The sequence below is a fragment of the Sander vitreus genome, chromosome 20 (assembly GCF_031162955.1).
Source record: "Sander vitreus isolate 19-12246 chromosome 20, sanVit1, whole genome shotgun sequence".
Classification (NCBI taxonomy): domain Eukaryota; kingdom Metazoa; phylum Chordata; class Actinopteri; order Perciformes; family Percidae; genus Sander; species Sander vitreus.
The window spans coordinates 1,370,001-1,387,797 of record NC_135874.1 but is presented as its reverse complement, the minus strand read 5'-3'; the positions used below and the strand labels follow the sequence as shown (position 1 = coordinate 1,387,797).

Here is a 17,797-nt window from a genome sequence, read left to right as displayed (position 1 = left end):
CCATTCCCACCCTTCCCCTGACTACACGTCCAAGTGATTACACTACACCCTCCAACTCCTCACTCGTACACAAACCCACACACACACACACACACACACACACGCTCAGAGGGGCTAATTAAGGCTTTAATATGCAAATGAGAGCCGCAGTAAATTACACAGCTGGCAAATATGCCTGTTTTTGCCTGAAAATACATCAGGAGTGCAGCGAGGAGTGTGTTGCTGCTGTTGTTGTTGTGTTTGCAGAGAGACAGGGGATTACCCCCCCTCCTCAAACCCCCATCAACTCCCTCTAAGCAACCCAAGCCCCCTCCCTCATCTGCTGGAGAGACTCATCCAGCTTTGTCCCTTTCAAAAGGTATCAGGAGGAAAAGTCGACTCTGCAGTAATGTTGCATTTTAGTGAGGGACACAACGGGAGTTGTGTAGCTTTGTAAAATGAATGTTCTGTAGTCTGATAATATGTCATCAACTAGTCTGTGAAGTCCAGCTTTGATTTGATAGCAGACTCTCTGAAAACAGTGTGGGAAAGCTGACGTGTCACTTTCTTGCCACATTTTATTTACATATTCAATTGTTCGAATATGGTTTTCATGAATGTATTCTGTCTTTGGGACGATTTACAGTCTGCTTCTCTTGAACACTGGTTAGGTAGATGGGTCACAATGTAATCGATTTTCTTTCTTTAAAATCTAATCAAAATGAATAACCTTCTCTCATTTTAAAGGGTCAGTTTAACCCCCCAAAATGACAGTGTTATCTATGCATGCAGACAGTTTCAGTTTTATCTGTCCAGGGTTTGAGATATATGGCTGAGGTTTCTGCCCCGATACAATTAATTACTAATTTTTTTTGGGGGGCTCAAAGCATTGAAAAATTAGATTTAAATGAATGAACACAAGCAGTTTATCTTTTAAACTAGCTATAAGACCAAGGGGCAGGTCAACACGTCCTCATACCTAAACAACAGAATAGGGTGATTGCCGATGACCGTTCTATTTAACTTTGTCAAACAGCAGCATGGTGCAACCCGTTCTCACTCACAACTCGTCAAATACGGATGATTGGTCAGTGGCTCTCAACGTCAGATAACGACGCAAGGAGCACCATTCAGCGTCTGTATGGAACGCACCGGGCAGAGCAGCAGCTGCGCGGCGCTGTAAGATGACAACGGTAGAGAGTAGTATGACAGACTGAAATGTCGCGTAGGGAGAATGGGTGGTGGATGGGTCAAACAACACAGGATTTTCACTCAGGAGACCGTGATTCATGTCCCGTTCTTGTCCCGCATGTCACTGAAACGTACATTTTATAAGCCCACCTAAGCCTACCATCTGTTCCTATACCTGTCCCGTTCTTGTGCCACGTCAGTTAAACGTACGTCCCGACCCAGAGCGTCAAAAGTGACGCCAAGAGTCCCGAACAAGCGTGTTTAGATATGAAGCCAATGGAGACCTTTAGTGTCAATAACAATGCCAAAGGCACATGCCCAAGCATCCGTATGTTACGCGAGGGGAGTGAGAATGTGTTGCACGGTGGCAGTTTGAAACATGCGACTGCGGTGATCATGTGACCGTTCTTTTTAACTGTGTGAAATGGAACTCCTTAGGTAGGCAACAAAAACTTGGTAAGGGTTAGAAAAAAGATCGATTATTGCTCCCGCGATAATTACTATGGACACTAGAGGTTGCCGCAACAATACATCAATAAACACAAATATGGGTTGTTATAAGCTGCTTGCACAATCGACCAATTTTATCAAATACAAAATATAAATGGGGTAGAAATAGAGCACCAATGGTGATGATTGTTTTGAACCATCCAGTCGTTGCCTTTTCCATGACATGACTTCAATGATGATAATGATACTGTATGTTAGGTTACAATACAGTGTGCTTTAACTATGGTTAACATAGAATAACTCCCATGTGTCCCTTGGTCATGCATTCTGGCTGCAGTTACATTTTGTATTTGTTAGATACTGTTGACTGAAGTGTGTTTAATTACTACTAAGAGCACATATTCTGATTCTGGATTAAAAACTGGAAGTGAAATCTCTGTTTCTCTTCCTATTCTCTGTTAAAGGGTGAATTTCTTTCGTTAGGTCATTAGAAATGAATAGTTCTCCGGTGATTCACTTGGTTAAATAGTTGTTCAAAACAGTCTTTCCTTTATGCTTTCTGAACTCTGTGAGCTGTATTGTGTGCTGTGATTCCAGTAGGTGACTGACTGATCTGGGAGCAGTGTGAACCCTGCCCCCCCACCCCCTCCTTTCTCGGAGCCGTTCCCCACTGCCCTCTGAGGCATTGCTGGGAGGTTTGTTCTGCCTGGTTGCTGTTGTCTGCCTACGCGCACTGTTCCCCAGAGCACCAGTGTCATCATGATGCAACTGAAACCTGAGTGCCGACTACATGCATGGTCAGGCCGTCCTGTCACCTGGTCACCCTACTGGGACTGACCGTGACAGGAAGGGTGCCCGAAAACATACCCAGAGACCTCTTTGTTTCACGCTGTTCTTAAAATAAGACTCCACACTCCTTCAAATGGTTCCCTCTGTGCGGTACATTTCCCAGAGTAATTTCTCCACAGACCCCTACAAACACATGTATCTGTTCTCGGATCACTGCCGTACCTCTCACATTCACAGAAATGTGATCTAAAGACAGTAAACTAAACTGAGGTGTGAACAGTCAAGGTTGTTAGATGAAATAAAGAATAGCCACAGCAGATCTTTTCATGGATATGAACAGATATCAGCCAATCTGGTTTCCATCGCCATGTTTCATTATGGCTACATATTCAACTCTTATGTGGAAAAGTACTAAAGAGTACACATCAAAAACAATGTTGCATCCATTTTGGGGGTTGACAGTAGTCTCGCATTGCTCCACAGCACTGTGGAGGAGGGTCTGGTTAGTCCACACAGCATTCCTGGATAGGAGAAAAACGTGCTCTGGTTTATTGGCATTTCTTTAAACCAATCCCAATCATCTTGGCTGGTGCTAAGCGGCGGACAGAGCCACGGTGCCTCTGCTAAATAGTCTCAGGAAGGAACTTGTTTTGGTGAACATGTGGACGTTCAAAAGTAGTTTTAGTCGTGCAACAGAAAACTCAGATTGGACAGATAGTCTAGCTAGCTGTCTGGATTTACCCTGCAGAGATCTGAGGAGCAGTTAACCATAGTCCTCACAAATCCACCAGAGGTTAGAATTACAACACAAAGGAAGCGGAACATAACGGACATCGATAAAAGAAGTATTTCATCCTTGGGATGCACCGATCCAACTTTTTCAGTCCCAATACCGATTCGGATATCTGGGCTTTGGGTATCAGCGATAACGAGTAGTGATCCGATACCAATGTTTAATTAAAAAGCTGTGTGGAAGTGACAGGGATCATTCTTTTATGAGTAAGGCAAGATCAGGCTTGATTTAAATACTGCTTTCCTAACTTTGTAAAACTAAATGTAACAAAGAATTTTGCCTGTAACAGACTGACTCTATTTATTAGTGATGCGTGAATCAGCTCTTCATCTGAATCCGCATGTTCGCTTAAAATCATCCACCCTCCACCCACCTGAATGAATTCTTTTTCTCTGAAACAGAGTTTGAAACATGGTTTAAAGGCATCAAAGTCAGGCACTTTGATGGGGATTTCTAATTTAAAAAGGTGTCATTTACACTCAGTAGCCACTTTATGGTACACCTGCACAATATAATGCAATCCAATACATGATGTGTATTGCCATAAAGTCTACTACTATCTTTTTTTACAGTCATACAGGCATTGATTTATTTACATGTTTTAGCATTGATGTCATAGTTAGTGATGTGTTATACGGGACTGCATTATATTCAGTGGTGTTACTAATAGTCTGACCCCCTCATGTATGCAAATAGGAAGGACAAAAAACCAGAAACACCTCTCAATATAATGTAGTACAAACAGCACCTTTGACTATGACCTCAGTAATAAACATATACTTGCATTTACACATTTCTGACAACGAAACGCCACATTATAAACTTATTAAAGGTGTAATCTGTGGCAGAGCAGTTGAATTGAATGGCAATAGATTGTACAGGTGTACCTAATACAGTGGCCTCCGAGTGCATGTAAAGGCTTTATTTAACAAAATACAAGTAGAGTTTGTAAAAAAAAGTACTAATAACTACTTTGTTGTCCTTTTGGCTTGCTCTCAGAGAACCATATGCTCCGTCCGCCTCCCCCCCCCTCCACTGAAACAAACTACTGAACCACACACACACACACACACACACACACACACACACACACACACACACACACACACACACACACACTCCATGCTGCTGTAATTATCACTCAGTGAGACAGCTCTCTAACAGCTACACCTCGCTGACATGCGACATTCAGGAGAGGACACTCTCCAGCGTTATCACTCAACTCCTCTGCTGTGGAACAGCTGACAGGACGCTCACGTCGGCTTAATCCAAAGCCAAATATTTAAGCATCAAACAGGTAAACAGGCTGCCGAGGCTCCGTCGGCCGACCCGCGATTAAGAGAGCGCCGGGCAGGGGAAGTTTACTGCATTAGCTAGGCTGACAGAGTCCCCCACGATAAGGATGTAACAGCTACAGACAGAACTTGCCCCTCAGAAAGACTGCTTCCCACTAGGGCCAGGGTGTATAAATATTTTAGATGGGTAAATAATTAATAATTAACAGCAAACAGGCCAGTGATCAAATGGAGCAGTGTGGCAACAGACATGAAAAATCTGACTCTTGTAAACAAAGACAAGAGAACCCAGATTTCCTCCCATCTTGCCACCTTCTTTTCTCCCATTTTAAATATGCGCATCTTCAATCGCCCCACCCACATCGTGGAGAAACCACACACATGCAGAAGGCACATGTATGAACACACACAAACTCCATATCAGCAACTCTGTCAAACACACACAACGTGCTGCCATAACCCCTCCGTCACTCACTCACATTCACACCCACACTTATTTTCCTTCAGAAGAATGAGATTTTCACGTATTCCTTGGCGACCCGGGGAATGTGACTGAGCGAGAACACTTGATCTGGCCACCCGCTGTTTTCTGATGGAAAGATTTGCTTTTTAATACAATCGTCACTCCTCCCACCTGGATATGCCACGCCAAGACAAATCCCAGCTGTGTGACTCCAAAACCTGACAGAGCTTAAAAATTCCCTTATTACCATTCCCCTAAAATATCCAGCCACACTAACTCCAACAATGGTGGGAATGCTAATCACGTCTCTCGGCGGCTTAGAGGAGCATGAAAACAGAGCCGCCAATATGGAGGCTCTGGTGTGTGAGGAAGAAGAAAAAGACGAAGAAGTCCCAGCTTTAATGACACACATTCACAGAAGCATCATGGCTCTTAAAAAAAGCTGCTTCTCCAAAATCTGGCGCATCTTGCCGCTTGACTTTTGCCAGAGGAGACATTTCATAAAAATCAGACTTAATCGTGTAAACAACACGCAGACAAACAGAAAACCACTGCAAACAAAAATAAAACAACTCTGGAAGCTGTGCACGGATCGCCTTCAGAGTTAATTTTAAAGTAAGCATTCCGTTCCTTGGAGATTTTAATTAATGCTTTAATATGCAAATAAGTTAGCAGAGATAAAATCATGACAAACAGATGGCAAGTGTGGGTAATTATTTTGTGAATCCAGCAGGGGCATGTATTAAAGTTATGGCATCGTTTTCCTCGGGCCTCTGCAGCCATGGATGGTAGAGGGGGGAAAACAAGAGACACAAATGACTTACTGGTGTCTCCAAATGACAAATGTGACCACAGTGAGTCTGAATTCATCACACAATACAAGACGTTAAGGATAAGTAATTATCAGTCACCAGTAGCCCTTCATTCTAAATTAGGACAGGAGTTTAAATCAAAGCACCAATAGTTTATAATTGAAATTCCTACAGAACTGAAAAAACAAAGTGTATCCATTTTACTATGGTATGTACTGTTTACACCAGGCAGGGTGGAGGTCAATGAACAGCCAAGGAGCAACAGAAATCACAATTCATAACCCCAGGTCATGTTTTTATGCCTTAAAGGACAATTCTGGCGCTAAATGAACCTAGGGGTTAATAACACGTGTACCGAGTCGACTGTTCTCTGAGATATGTTTTCATGCTAAATAAATGAAGACAGATTCAGCAACTGCACGGCCTATTTCTCTCTTCAAATGTTTTCATAAACACGTTTCAGTGAACTATTTTCGTTTTCATTTTTTGGGGCGTCAATACAGATTAGCGCCATCTGCAGTTATGGAGACGTATTACGTCTCGTGTATGCGCAGAACATACGCTCAAGTCGGCATCTCTTCGGTGTGTCCCGAGGTACTTTTTGGACCAGCTCGGGGAGACTGATCAGTCCGACTGGCTTTTCTGCTGACAGTCGGCCGTCTGGTCGGTGTGTCAGAGCCTTAAGCCTTATAATGGCAAGGAAAACCCTGCAAACTGCTCTGGAGCTTTCAGTGCTATCACACTGCACACACAGATGCAGGTGAAGTGGTCATGGAAGAAGCCAGGAAGAACAGCCATGCCCAGGCCGGGCTACTGCGGGAGATCTGTCCTCACACAGAGGTTCCCCGATGATAACGCCGGCGTCCCAGCTGGGACGGTTAATGATGAGCACTGCTCTGTGAGTTTAAACTAACCATGAAGCTAACTCATACTCTGTTTGCACTGAAGCCATTAGCTCTATTAGCGCTCTTCGCTTCCGCCACCCTCTTTCTCCCTTTGTGATCCACTGATCTGCGTATGAGCTCTGTTTGAGAACCAATCTCCCACAGAAGCCTGGCCGGGTTCAACAGGAGTAGACAGCGTCCTCGGCGTTCCCCACTCACAACAGGATCGTAAATACTGAACACTTTAATATTTCCGACTTGAAATCAGTGCAGCCAGGATGGACTTCCGAGCAGATCGGGGGATGTAAAAAACATTCTTAACATACTTCACAGCAGGAAAAACTAGCCAAGGCAAGATAATCTTGAGAACCATCATAATTCAGAGCATTGTCGGGAGAGGGGAATCAGGCCCAAAATCAGGCTTGATTCTTGTGTGGTGTGTAGCCAGCAGTAGCTGTGTTGCAACAGCAGGCGATTCAGATCTGTGAATACATAGCTGCACCTACCTGCGGCTGCGGGGGTACGTGGTCCAAATCCAGGATAGCCAGAGAACGGTTGATCCTCAGGGCCAGACACAAGGCCATCAGGCCTCCAACCTTCACCTCGTTCTGACGGAGGTCCAGCCCCTGAATCTGACGACTCTCTGCAAGGAACTCCGCCAACGCCACAGCACCTTCACCAAAGAAAACGTTGAAATGTTAGAGAAGGTAAGCTTGCCTAGGTAGTTGCAAGGCTAGTTTGATCATTAAAAAAACTCTCTTGGCTAGCTTCCTTAAATAACCAACTTTGTCCAGACTGCAGTCTTTAGCCTAGGTAGGACTCCAAACTTAACTAAAAGCATCTATGTTTTGGCTTCAGACACTGGCTCACACATACATTCTGCATCCAGAGCAGCTCTGCCTCGACATTTTAATTAGGTAAGCATGCTGCTGGTCTCTTAATGTAGTTTAGCTACAGATTAGAACATTACAGGGAGGTGATGAGTTTAGATGATGGATCAGAGAGTCATTATAAGATACTGTATCAAAAGAAAATGCTTATGCAGTAGTCAACCCAGTAGTTTGACCCATCCTAAGTAGTAGGATGGGTCAAACAAACACAGGACTTTCATCCAGGAGACCAGGGTTCATGTCCTGTTTGAAAATAAACGGTGAGCTTTTTATTTTTCAAACTTTATGTAACAAACGAAACAAACGGAGCTACATCATCATGTTCAGTGTCACATGCGTAATCGGAAGTGAAGCAAACCAGGATCTTTTTATAAACTTAACTAAGTAGTTGTGGTGCCTGAACCTAACCAAACTGCGACCGTTTCACAACGTTAACGATGTGTTTAAAACCGCGACCGCTACCTTCTCTGGTTTAGATATGAGGAGGGAAACCCCTCCAGATTAGAGGGGAGGAATAAACGACCTACATCGTCGTATGGTTTGGAGGACTGGTTGTGGAAAAGAAGAGTACTGCACATGTATTGTTGTACCTTCGCATGTGATGTTGGCTTGGGCCAGGCCGAGCTGCAGCACCGAGCAGTTCATCATCAGAGGCTCCCTGATCACCTGGATCCCCTCGTCTCCCAAGAGGTTCTCACCCAAATCCAGGACCTGCAGGGCCTTCAGCACGGGCTGAAAGACAGCATTCATCTCCGCTCTTACCTTGGACTAGTCTCGCATTGCCGGCGGCACATGAACAATCCCGGAAGTGGAAAGTTGTCGATATAGACTACCCTTGGACTAAACACTGTTCTCACTGGACCCAGGTACCAACAAAAACTGAAGACTTTTAATCCCTGTTATTAAAAGTAAAGTATGACTTTACTCGACAATGCAGCCTTGCTTTAGACTCTGTGTAATGTGCTACTATCAGTGTGAAAAGGCTGAGATTTTTCAATATTATGTGGTGATTATGATTCCTTTTCTGAATGTTCCTCTCTTGTTAAATGCTCAGAACTTCTGTCTCCACTCTCCAGAGCCACATTAGCATTGAAGGTTGATTAGCTGGCGCATGAAGCTGGGGGCGTCTGGGGCACAAGAGGCCCATGTTGCCCAACAGCTTGAAGAGGAACACGCCACCCACTCCTCGGTTGCCCCCTCGCCTCGCCACCCTTGTTAAACTCCTCTGGTCACTGCTCTGAAGAGAGAGAGAGGGAGCGCGGGGGCGGAAAGCAAGCCAAGAAGGCAACAGACAGACCCGGAGAGCGTCTTCTTCGGAGTTAATTTGCACCACGGTGACAACAAACACACTTGAGAGGGTCCCCCCTCTTTTTCCTCACTGAGTCGCGGCACACAGAGGCACCGCCACATCCAAACGCGTGGCAAGAAGCTTCTCCGGTGAAGAGGGGAGGAGGAGAGGGAGGAAGAGCATCTCAAATGGATATTCACGAGGGATAATAGCAGACAATTAAAGAGGCGACTGCGTGGTTGAGAGTGTGTGAGAGTCGAGCATGGTTGAAGCCTGTCAAACGTAACCCACAGGAGGGTTGGAGTGAGAAGTTTGAGGGGGGTACGAGTGTGAAAACACCAAAAACACAGTATGCTTTCACACATGACATGCTGGCTTTAAACAAAAAAAAAAAAAACACACACACACAAAAGTAGAAAACAACGAGAGCCCTGCATGACATATTCACCTCAGAATGTTAAGTTTTTTTTGTTTTTTTTTTAACAAAGAGTAAATTTAGACATCATTAGCCACATTCTAAAACTGGAAGTCAAGTGGATTTTGGCCCACATATGCTCCCCTTGTCTTAGTCCTTCAAAAGACAAGCCGACAAGCCACGAGGACAGAGAGGAGAAGCACACACACCAACCAGAAAGGTTAATAACAGCTCTCCTCGTCATCATATTCGACACAACCAGCTACGGGTCTAATTATCATCATTATGGCCTGCAAGGACATCTACTTATCCCCGTGACTGGCAGGCCGCATGAGCGCCCCTCCTTAACACACATCTATTATTTAATCAAACCGTTCCTTCTTTTGGTAGCACTGGAGGAGACAGGGCTAGCGTATGTGGCAGGCCTTTAATTTCTAGCCTTTTGACTTCCACAATCGCCACTCACATGACAGGAAGGTGCAGTTTATGCTGCCAATCAGGCGGAAGGAATGCATGTTATTAGGAATGTACAATGAAACGTGTGGAGGAGGGACTTTGTCAGAGGGGGACTCTCTGGATGGGGCCAACGCTTTTCATTTCCTCAATACCGTATAAAGGAAAGCAGGTATCAGCTGGACAGTTTAACTCCGTTTAAGAAAGCTGATACGGCTGTTCTGATCACTTCATGGTCAGAGATAGAATCAAGTGGATATCTGTCAAAGTTACAGTATTTTAAGCATGACATTCCCTCTTTCTGTTTCCTCTTTCCTTCCTCCCTGAGCTGTGGAGGAGGGACAGTAACACAAAGCGGGAATTCTGTACTGAAAAAGGCAGTGACTTTGTTAATATCCACTTGACTTGTCTACCTCAGACTGCTGAAGACTCATGTTAGCTTCAGATACACTTTGGAATGAATTTAGCATGGAATGAGGTCTGTGGACCTGTCGCTGCAATTCCATTGGCTGAATGTAAACATGTGTAATGTGACCTGTGAACATGCAGCTTAAAGGAATAGTTGGACATTTTAATATATGCTTACTCAGCCTTTTTCTGAGTGAGAGGAGAAGACTGATATCAATGTCATGTCTGTGCATTAGGTACAGAGCTGTCAGGACACGGTTAACTTAGCTTAGCATAAATACTGGAAGCAGGGGGATACAGCTAGCCTGGCTCTGTCCAAGCTTATAAACATGGCTTCCAACACCTCTAAACACCTCTGTCAAATTACTTGTCTAACTCAAACTGCTGAAGCCTCGTGTTAACCTCAGATAAACTTTGGAATGAATTTAGCATGGAATGAGGGCTATGGACTTACATGAGAATAGACAGACTCTTGGCATTAATTGATTTGGTTCCAAACTCAAAGCTGGTACTATGTTCCTCACCAGAGCCTTGGCCAGATGGACCATGCCACATGCAGTGATCTGGTTGTTCCTCAGCAGTAAGACCCTTACACCTGCCGTCGGCCACCGCAGACCATCACACAGCTCCTCCAAACCTGCAGAGTTCGAAAAACAACAAAAATCATTCAATTATGGTAATTGGCTAAACAGGTTAAACTGAACTGCTTTGTATAAGTAGGCTAAATGGCACTGACAGATGTTTAGTGGGAGTGGGCAGCTATAAAGACGGTTTGTTATGTGCTTAACGTTTGCAATTAACGAATTCGGTAGCTGGACTGTGCTAATTTGTAACCTGACAGTGTAGGGTCCACTCCCACTGTCCACCTTTCCTGCTGCTTTTGGCTGTTTTGCCTAGTAAGCTGCTGGCAAGCAAAGTTAGGTGGGTCATTCTTTAATTATCAAACACTGAACAAGGGCTGCCAAAGGGTTACTTATAATTAATAAGATGATGTGTCACATTTGCAAACAACTTGAAACTTGCAACGAAACTATGTTGCCTCAGGTTTTAAGGACTAGTGCAACATTCTGGCAACTAAACTAATTTGCTTTCTAGATTATCAAGAAACAAGTTTTACCATGTAACTCCTAACACCACAAATTGTCATATTTACATTTCTGTTTTCCCCCCCAAACATTACCTTACCCAAACATCATTTACCAATATTTATTTCCAAAATGTTGAACTAATCCTTTAAGGAATAATCACATAAGGAGAAAGAGGTGAGAGAGGAAGACTGATTTCTATCTCATGTCCGTGCATTAAGTACAGAGCTGTCAGGACACGGTTAGCTTAGCTTAGCATAACGACTGGAAGCAGAGGGATACAGCTAGCCTGGCTCTGTCCAAGCTTAAAAACATGGCTTCCAACACCTCTAAACACCTCTGCTTCAACTTTCATGATCTGTTCTTTCTCGAATTACTATATATCCCTATTTAATTGTTATTTTATGGCCACATTATTCAGCACTCACCACACCAAATAATGTATTTGTAAATTGATCTAATTTAAAATTAATTTTTTCAAACCTTTATTTAGGTTTGGATAGATTTGTCTGGAACAAAAAAAACAGGGTCCAAAGTCACAGGCAAAAACGTAAAGTTCATCGTCATAGCAAAACTATCTGGCCAAATTCCACCACATTCGACACTGCACTCCCTTAGGTTTCTAGCAATACACCTGCCAAGTGTGATGTCGATCAAATAAATGGTTCTTGAAATATGTGAAGGACAGACATATACACATATACTCACAGAGATCCTTAATGCATAGCTAGATAGATAGCAGATCCATGGGTTCTCATTTAGACAAAAGTGAGTGCTCTTGCCGACCCGGACATTTTACATATCGATTTTGCCCTGCACCAATCTCTGTAACAAAGATGGACATCCTACCAGCATCTGCTACAGCATTGCTGCTGAGCTCCAGTGTCTGTAAGGTGGTGTTGTAGCGGATTAGGTCTCCTAGGTGCAGGGCGTCCTGGTAGCTGTTTAGCAGGTTGTTGGTAAGGTGGAGCTCTTTCAAAGCCTTGTTTGACTTCAGTGCACCAACTACAAGCAGCAACAAAAGAAAAGATTACCAAAAGAAATAGGATCCAGAATGTACGTTAACTTAAAAGGACAATTACTGTTTACTCCTCAAACTTTGGAATTAGTTTGAAAGCTGCAAAACAAATACTAGCAAACATGTAGCGTGACTTTAACATTTGTTAAATTTCTCGGATTTAAAAGTACTAAGTAAACTTTGTCAGTTACTTAGAAAATCTAGGTGGTAATCATTCTAGGTGGTACCAGGCAGGTAAGGTTGTCATTGCAACAAATGTCCCCCTGCTGGGAATCTAACCGTGGGCGTTAACCATTAGGTTACTAGGGTGCCCTGTGAAACCCAATGTATTCCTTAACTTTTGGTTGGACTCAGAAATAAACTTTTAAACTGTTAGTTTGCATGGCTCACAGCCACAATTATGAGAATAAGAAAAAAATACCAAAATCTATCTAATCTCAATTATTTTATTAACAGTATAAGAGACTAGTGATGTTTGAAAGTTATTCTGAGCTGAGTGAGTATCCTGAGTTGTAAGCTTCTTCCACTGATGTTAATTAACATACAACAGGACAGTGGTCATAACATCACACACAGATGTTTTACATTTATATTAGACATGGTCCATCGTACAAGTATGGTCCTCCGAGTGACAAACACAGGGCCTCCAGGTTGTAACTGTGATAGACTGATTGATGGCAAGTGAACTTGAGCATGAAAACGAGAGCACAGCAGGACTCGCCGCCTCCTGCAATTACTGCAGTAAAGATCAAGTGGCATTCCTACCATTCTAACATGAATCAGCCATTGTTGAAGGCAGAGTTGTGACTCCTCAGCACAGGGTGTGTTACAAAACCCCTGACAACTTTCAGGCCCTCTCATCAAAATGTTAGTGTGCACGCCATTGTAAAGATCCTTTATCAAATCTTTGATGGTTGTTTGGAGCGATATCTTGTATTTATGTGCGTGTTTCGGGCATTCTCTGTGTAGTTGTGTAATGTGCTCATGTGTACTGCGGTACACATGTGGCCGTGTTGCCTGGGCCCTCGCTGCCCTTACATCCAGATCGATGCCGCAGATTTGATCAAGCCTGTTGGGCTGCATGTGGAATGCCAACATTGTCATCAGGCACAGTGGGAACCAAATGGTTAAATTGGTGGGATTGATCCGGTCGAGTCCACCATGAGCACCCAATCCCGCAATCAGAGGCCCCTCCGATCGAAGGCAATGATCCTCAGCTGGGACCTCCCGCCGGGAGGGAAAAAGGGGAGGCGGCGGTGTGCTCGGTTAAGGCAGAATGGATGGGGTGGGATGAGAGATGAGCACGGGAGGAGGAGGTGGGCTGTGAGACCCTAAAATATCAAACAGATCCAGGAAATGGCTGAAAATGTTGGAGGAACAAGTTGCTGTTGGGAAGAGTGGGCAGCATACTGCGTCCATTTGGTTCGTTTTCTGCTCCCAGCTGAGAGGAGATGAGAGGCTGTGCTCTACGATTTTTTTGTCCCAAAGCAGAGTCAGAAACAGGGGTTGTTTTACCATGACATCCCATCATCTACTAGAATAAAAGAAAAACATTGTATTGGGGTTTTATTTGATTAACTAATGATACAGACTTTCTGAAAAAAAAAATGTTTGGGTCTCATAATGAATATTAGTGCTACATCCCTAGCTATCTTCTCCATCGCCATGGATACGGTTCAGAGACAGAACAGCAGCCATCAATGAAGGTGAGAGAGGACAGACCTGGCCGGAGTTGTTGTGTTTTGTTTATTTTTACATTTTTTTCATTTCTGGGTAACAAATAAAGTGTGTGTGTACAAGAGTGTGGTGTTAAAATGAAAAATACATTTTGAAATTGAATGTGTATCTCAGTTTTTAAATGTTGTATGTGTGTGTATAGTGATATATATATATATATGTGTGTGTGTGTGTGTGTGTGTGTGTCCTGGCTGCCAGAGCCTTTATAGATGTGTGCAGCGGTGTGTAAAGTGACAGGTAAGAGATTAGGCCTGTAATCCGGGTCCAGACCTGCAGAGAGGGTCACTGGTCAAAATCTGGTCCTGCTGGCCGAAGGACACACCCACACACACACACACACACACACACACACCCACACCCACCCACACACACACTACTGCATAGGCACGCATGAATTCACACTCACAGTCCACACTTGCACGTGGAAATTATTTAACAAACTCACAAAAGAGTGCTCAGTAAAGGAAAATTGAAAGTGTGTGTACGTCATACCCAGTGTGAATAGAGGCATGCCGCTGAGCTGGGCATTGTGAAGGTGCAGCACTGTGAGCCGGCTGGTCAGCAGAGCTTTAGATAGAGACTGGGCCGGGTAGTCAACCACGGGAACATTACACACATCCAGTCTGGACAGACGCACACTCTGAAAAACACACACACAACACACACACTATATACACTTTACACAATGAATACAGACACACAAAGAAACAGTTCAAAACCAGAATGTCATATCTGCCCAAAAGAAGAGAAAGAATCGGCCCAGAGGCTCAACGAGCGCCCGCAAGCACAGTAGGCCTATACGGTCGAGCTAGCTAGAGACTGACTGAAGAGAGCGAGCGTCGTTAAAACAAAGCAGTGACTCAGAGAAATAAAGGAAAAATATTCACGACACAATTAACCCTACTGCTAACATCTTTCAGTCAAAATTTACATTTTGAAATGTTACAAACTCCAACCCCAAAGTCTGTTTAAATGCTTTAAGCAATTATGTAATAAAACTGAAACTGTAAACATAACACGCAGTCAGTTAAATGAATGAATAAAAATAAAAACAGCTTCCTGAAGTCTAAACATGCTTAACGTTTTTGGCAAGTGTTGCAGACTGCTAACAGAGCTGTAGCGGAGCCAAAGTAGCACACAGATGTTACAGATAATCTGCAAATTGCCAATTAACTGCCCCGATAATCAGCCAGGCCAACAACTGACCGATCCCTAGACTGAAGATACCAAAGAAGTGAAGTGAAAACTGTTTAAAAGGAAGTTTATTCCAAGAACTCCATGCCGGTTGGCGCAGAGAGAGAGCCCTCACATATTTGACGAAATAATCTTAACTCGAAGTCATGCTCAAAGTCCTTACATTGTGTTCCCTCATCCTGTCCCGCTTTGATCACACAGACACGGAAGTCAGTCAGCAGTAACATTTGGCCCGATTGTTTCTCACCCCACAGCTAATCAGTTATGCCTGCTAATGCTATCTGCGATGCTGCAGTAATGCCGCGCGTGTTTTGATGTGTCTATGCCGGTGTTCACAGTGGGAGAACTTCTCACCCCGTTTGCTCTGCCCTGCATCTTCAAACCATGTAATGTGCGACAAACTCACTTTCTAGGATGTACATTATGCCCCAGAGAAAGCCTACAAGAAAAGATTACTATTCCACTGCGTCAGCCAACCTGCTTTATCAAATGAGCGAGGGCCCTCCAACACAATGTTCCCATACCGCTGTTGTCAGAAATGTCAAGATGGGTTGTAGATTCATAGTACAAAATCATATCCAGCAAGGACGATGCTCCCTGGAAGAGAAAAAAAACAGTGAAGGAGAAAAAAATGAAGAAAGCAAGGCCCAAATTTGACAGGAATGTTATGAAGTTCTTTTGGAAGGAAAAAAAATTGCCTCTAATCTGATACAGGGGATAGGCCTGAATATGAAACTGTATTGGAAGATGCGAAGATGAGGAAAATAAGTTTTGCTCATAAAACTCACATTTTCTTCCAGTTGGGCTGCCTGCAGATTGATGAAATCAAAGTGCAGCGATTTCAGAACGACTTCCAGAGCTTCACAGGAGCGGTGGTCTAATCGCTCACCTTGATAGAGGCAAGCAATCAAACGGAAGATAATTGGGAAGCTGTTTGCTAACAGGCAAAATTGCATGGCTCTAAATGCACTTTATCCTTTTTCTGAAATGAACATTTCCGCACAAAAACAAAAAAATCACGACAAAACAGCTTCCTTTATGGGCAAAGTTTATCTGTGTGCGTGTGTTTCTCTTTTAATACAGTTCTGAGACTTGATGTGAAACAGAAATAACGACAGCTCTAGTTAGAGGAACACCGGGCAGGCTTTCGTGATTGGACCTCCAACACGTGAATGTTTTGATCATTGATTACTGACGGCCTGCAGAAGATTTGCAATCTTACAAAACAACACACTTCTACGCAGCAACTGAAATCCAACTTTACCTCCAAAGTCACATCGAGTATGAAATGCACCATTTCTATAAATATACATATACACATATGTATAATGTATGACAATGTATAAACACTGTAGTCTTATTCACTCGAACCCAGAGGTGGAATTCCAGTACATTTACTTAGGTACAGTTACTTTGTAGGTGCAGTTTACTTGAGTATTTCCGTTTGATGCTACATTTGATACTATTGTAAAATGTGAAGAATTGGTATTGATTAAACAACCCAAAAACAGTATATGAAGTAGTCAAAGGCTCCACCTTGACAGGCTACACCATTAGAAGGCTGCTTACATGTTAATGGATCAGCAATAACAATGAGACAAGGTAATATATACAGTAATACTATACAGGACCATTGGGCTGTTCAGCATGATGTGGATTTTTACTTTTGACACCGTATTTACTATATACTTGGACTAATGCATTACGTATTATAATACTACTCTAATATATAACAAAGAGCAAATCCATGATGCTACCAGTCAGGATTATAGTCCCCTTACCTAACCCTTCTCTTTTCTTTATGTTTCTGTTTTATTTTAGTATGCCTGTATATTGTATTTTGCTGTGTATGTGTATGTTAGTTTCTAAAACTCCCTTTCTGTCATATTTGCTGAAACTGACCCTATGTTCCAGTAGAACTACATGAAGCAGGTCATTTAAACAAAAGTCCAGCTCCTCTGGCTCCACCTACAGCCTGGAGTGAGATTTATAAAAATCCACAGCTCCCTGTTCAGATGCACCAATCAGAACCGGGGGGGGGGGGGGTCTAACTGCGTGCCAATCACTGCTCATGCACATTCATTCTCCTTAGGAGACCGTTTTGGGCTTTAGCGGAAAGGAGGGGAGGGACTGAGAAGTTGTCGATATTCAAATGTTTTGGCTAAGTCCTGGATCTTCCCAATCCTACCTACGGCACCTTTAATTAATCTAGTTATGTCAATGTCTTGCCATACAGTCTAAAGCATAAGTTCCACCCAGAAAGCTTTGGCAGTGGGACAGCCATGTTGTAATCTGATTACTGTGACGTGTCACTCTTCATGCCCCATGTCTTTTTGAAGTAATTTTATCTTTGAGGTGTGCCTGTTAATGCATTTAAGGAATCACAGTTCAGACTTGGTAATCTGATTACTTTTACTCCAACCCTGATCAGGGAGTCAAACTCCTGCGACTTCAAACTGTGACTGCTCAAACACATCCACAGGACTTTGAACTCTCTCCCTCTCCCTCCCCCTCTCCCTCTCACATTCTTATCTCCCTGGCCAAGAAGGGGGATATGATAATTACTATCATAATTATTTCCAAAATGATTTTTTCCCTGTGTTTTAACAATAATCACTTAACTGAGTGATGGCAGAGGGCGTGTGGGGTGCAA

At 43.4% G+C, this 17,797-nt stretch overlaps 1 protein-coding gene across 1 annotated transcript in view; it reads right to left on the bottom strand.

The window, feature by feature from the left end:
• LOC144535273 (protein phosphatase 1 regulatory subunit 37) overlaps window positions 1-17,797 on the bottom strand; it is a 65,432-nt gene that overhangs the window by 26,053 nt on the left and 21,582 nt on the right. The window contains exons 4-10 of the mRNA XM_078277655.1: window positions 15,933-16,033; window positions 15,622-15,741; window positions 14,443-14,590; window positions 12,045-12,200; window positions 10,635-10,747; window positions 8,137-8,278; window positions 7,163-7,329 (exon numbers count right to left, since the gene is read on the bottom strand). Of these exons, the coding sequence (XP_078133781.1) occupies window positions 7,163-7,329; window positions 8,137-8,278; window positions 10,635-10,747; window positions 12,045-12,200; window positions 14,443-14,590; window positions 15,622-15,741; window positions 15,933-16,033 (947 nt within the window). The remainder of the gene's footprint in view (window positions 1-7,162; window positions 7,330-8,136; window positions 8,279-10,634; window positions 10,748-12,044; window positions 12,201-14,442; window positions 14,591-15,621; window positions 15,742-15,932; window positions 16,034-17,797) is intronic.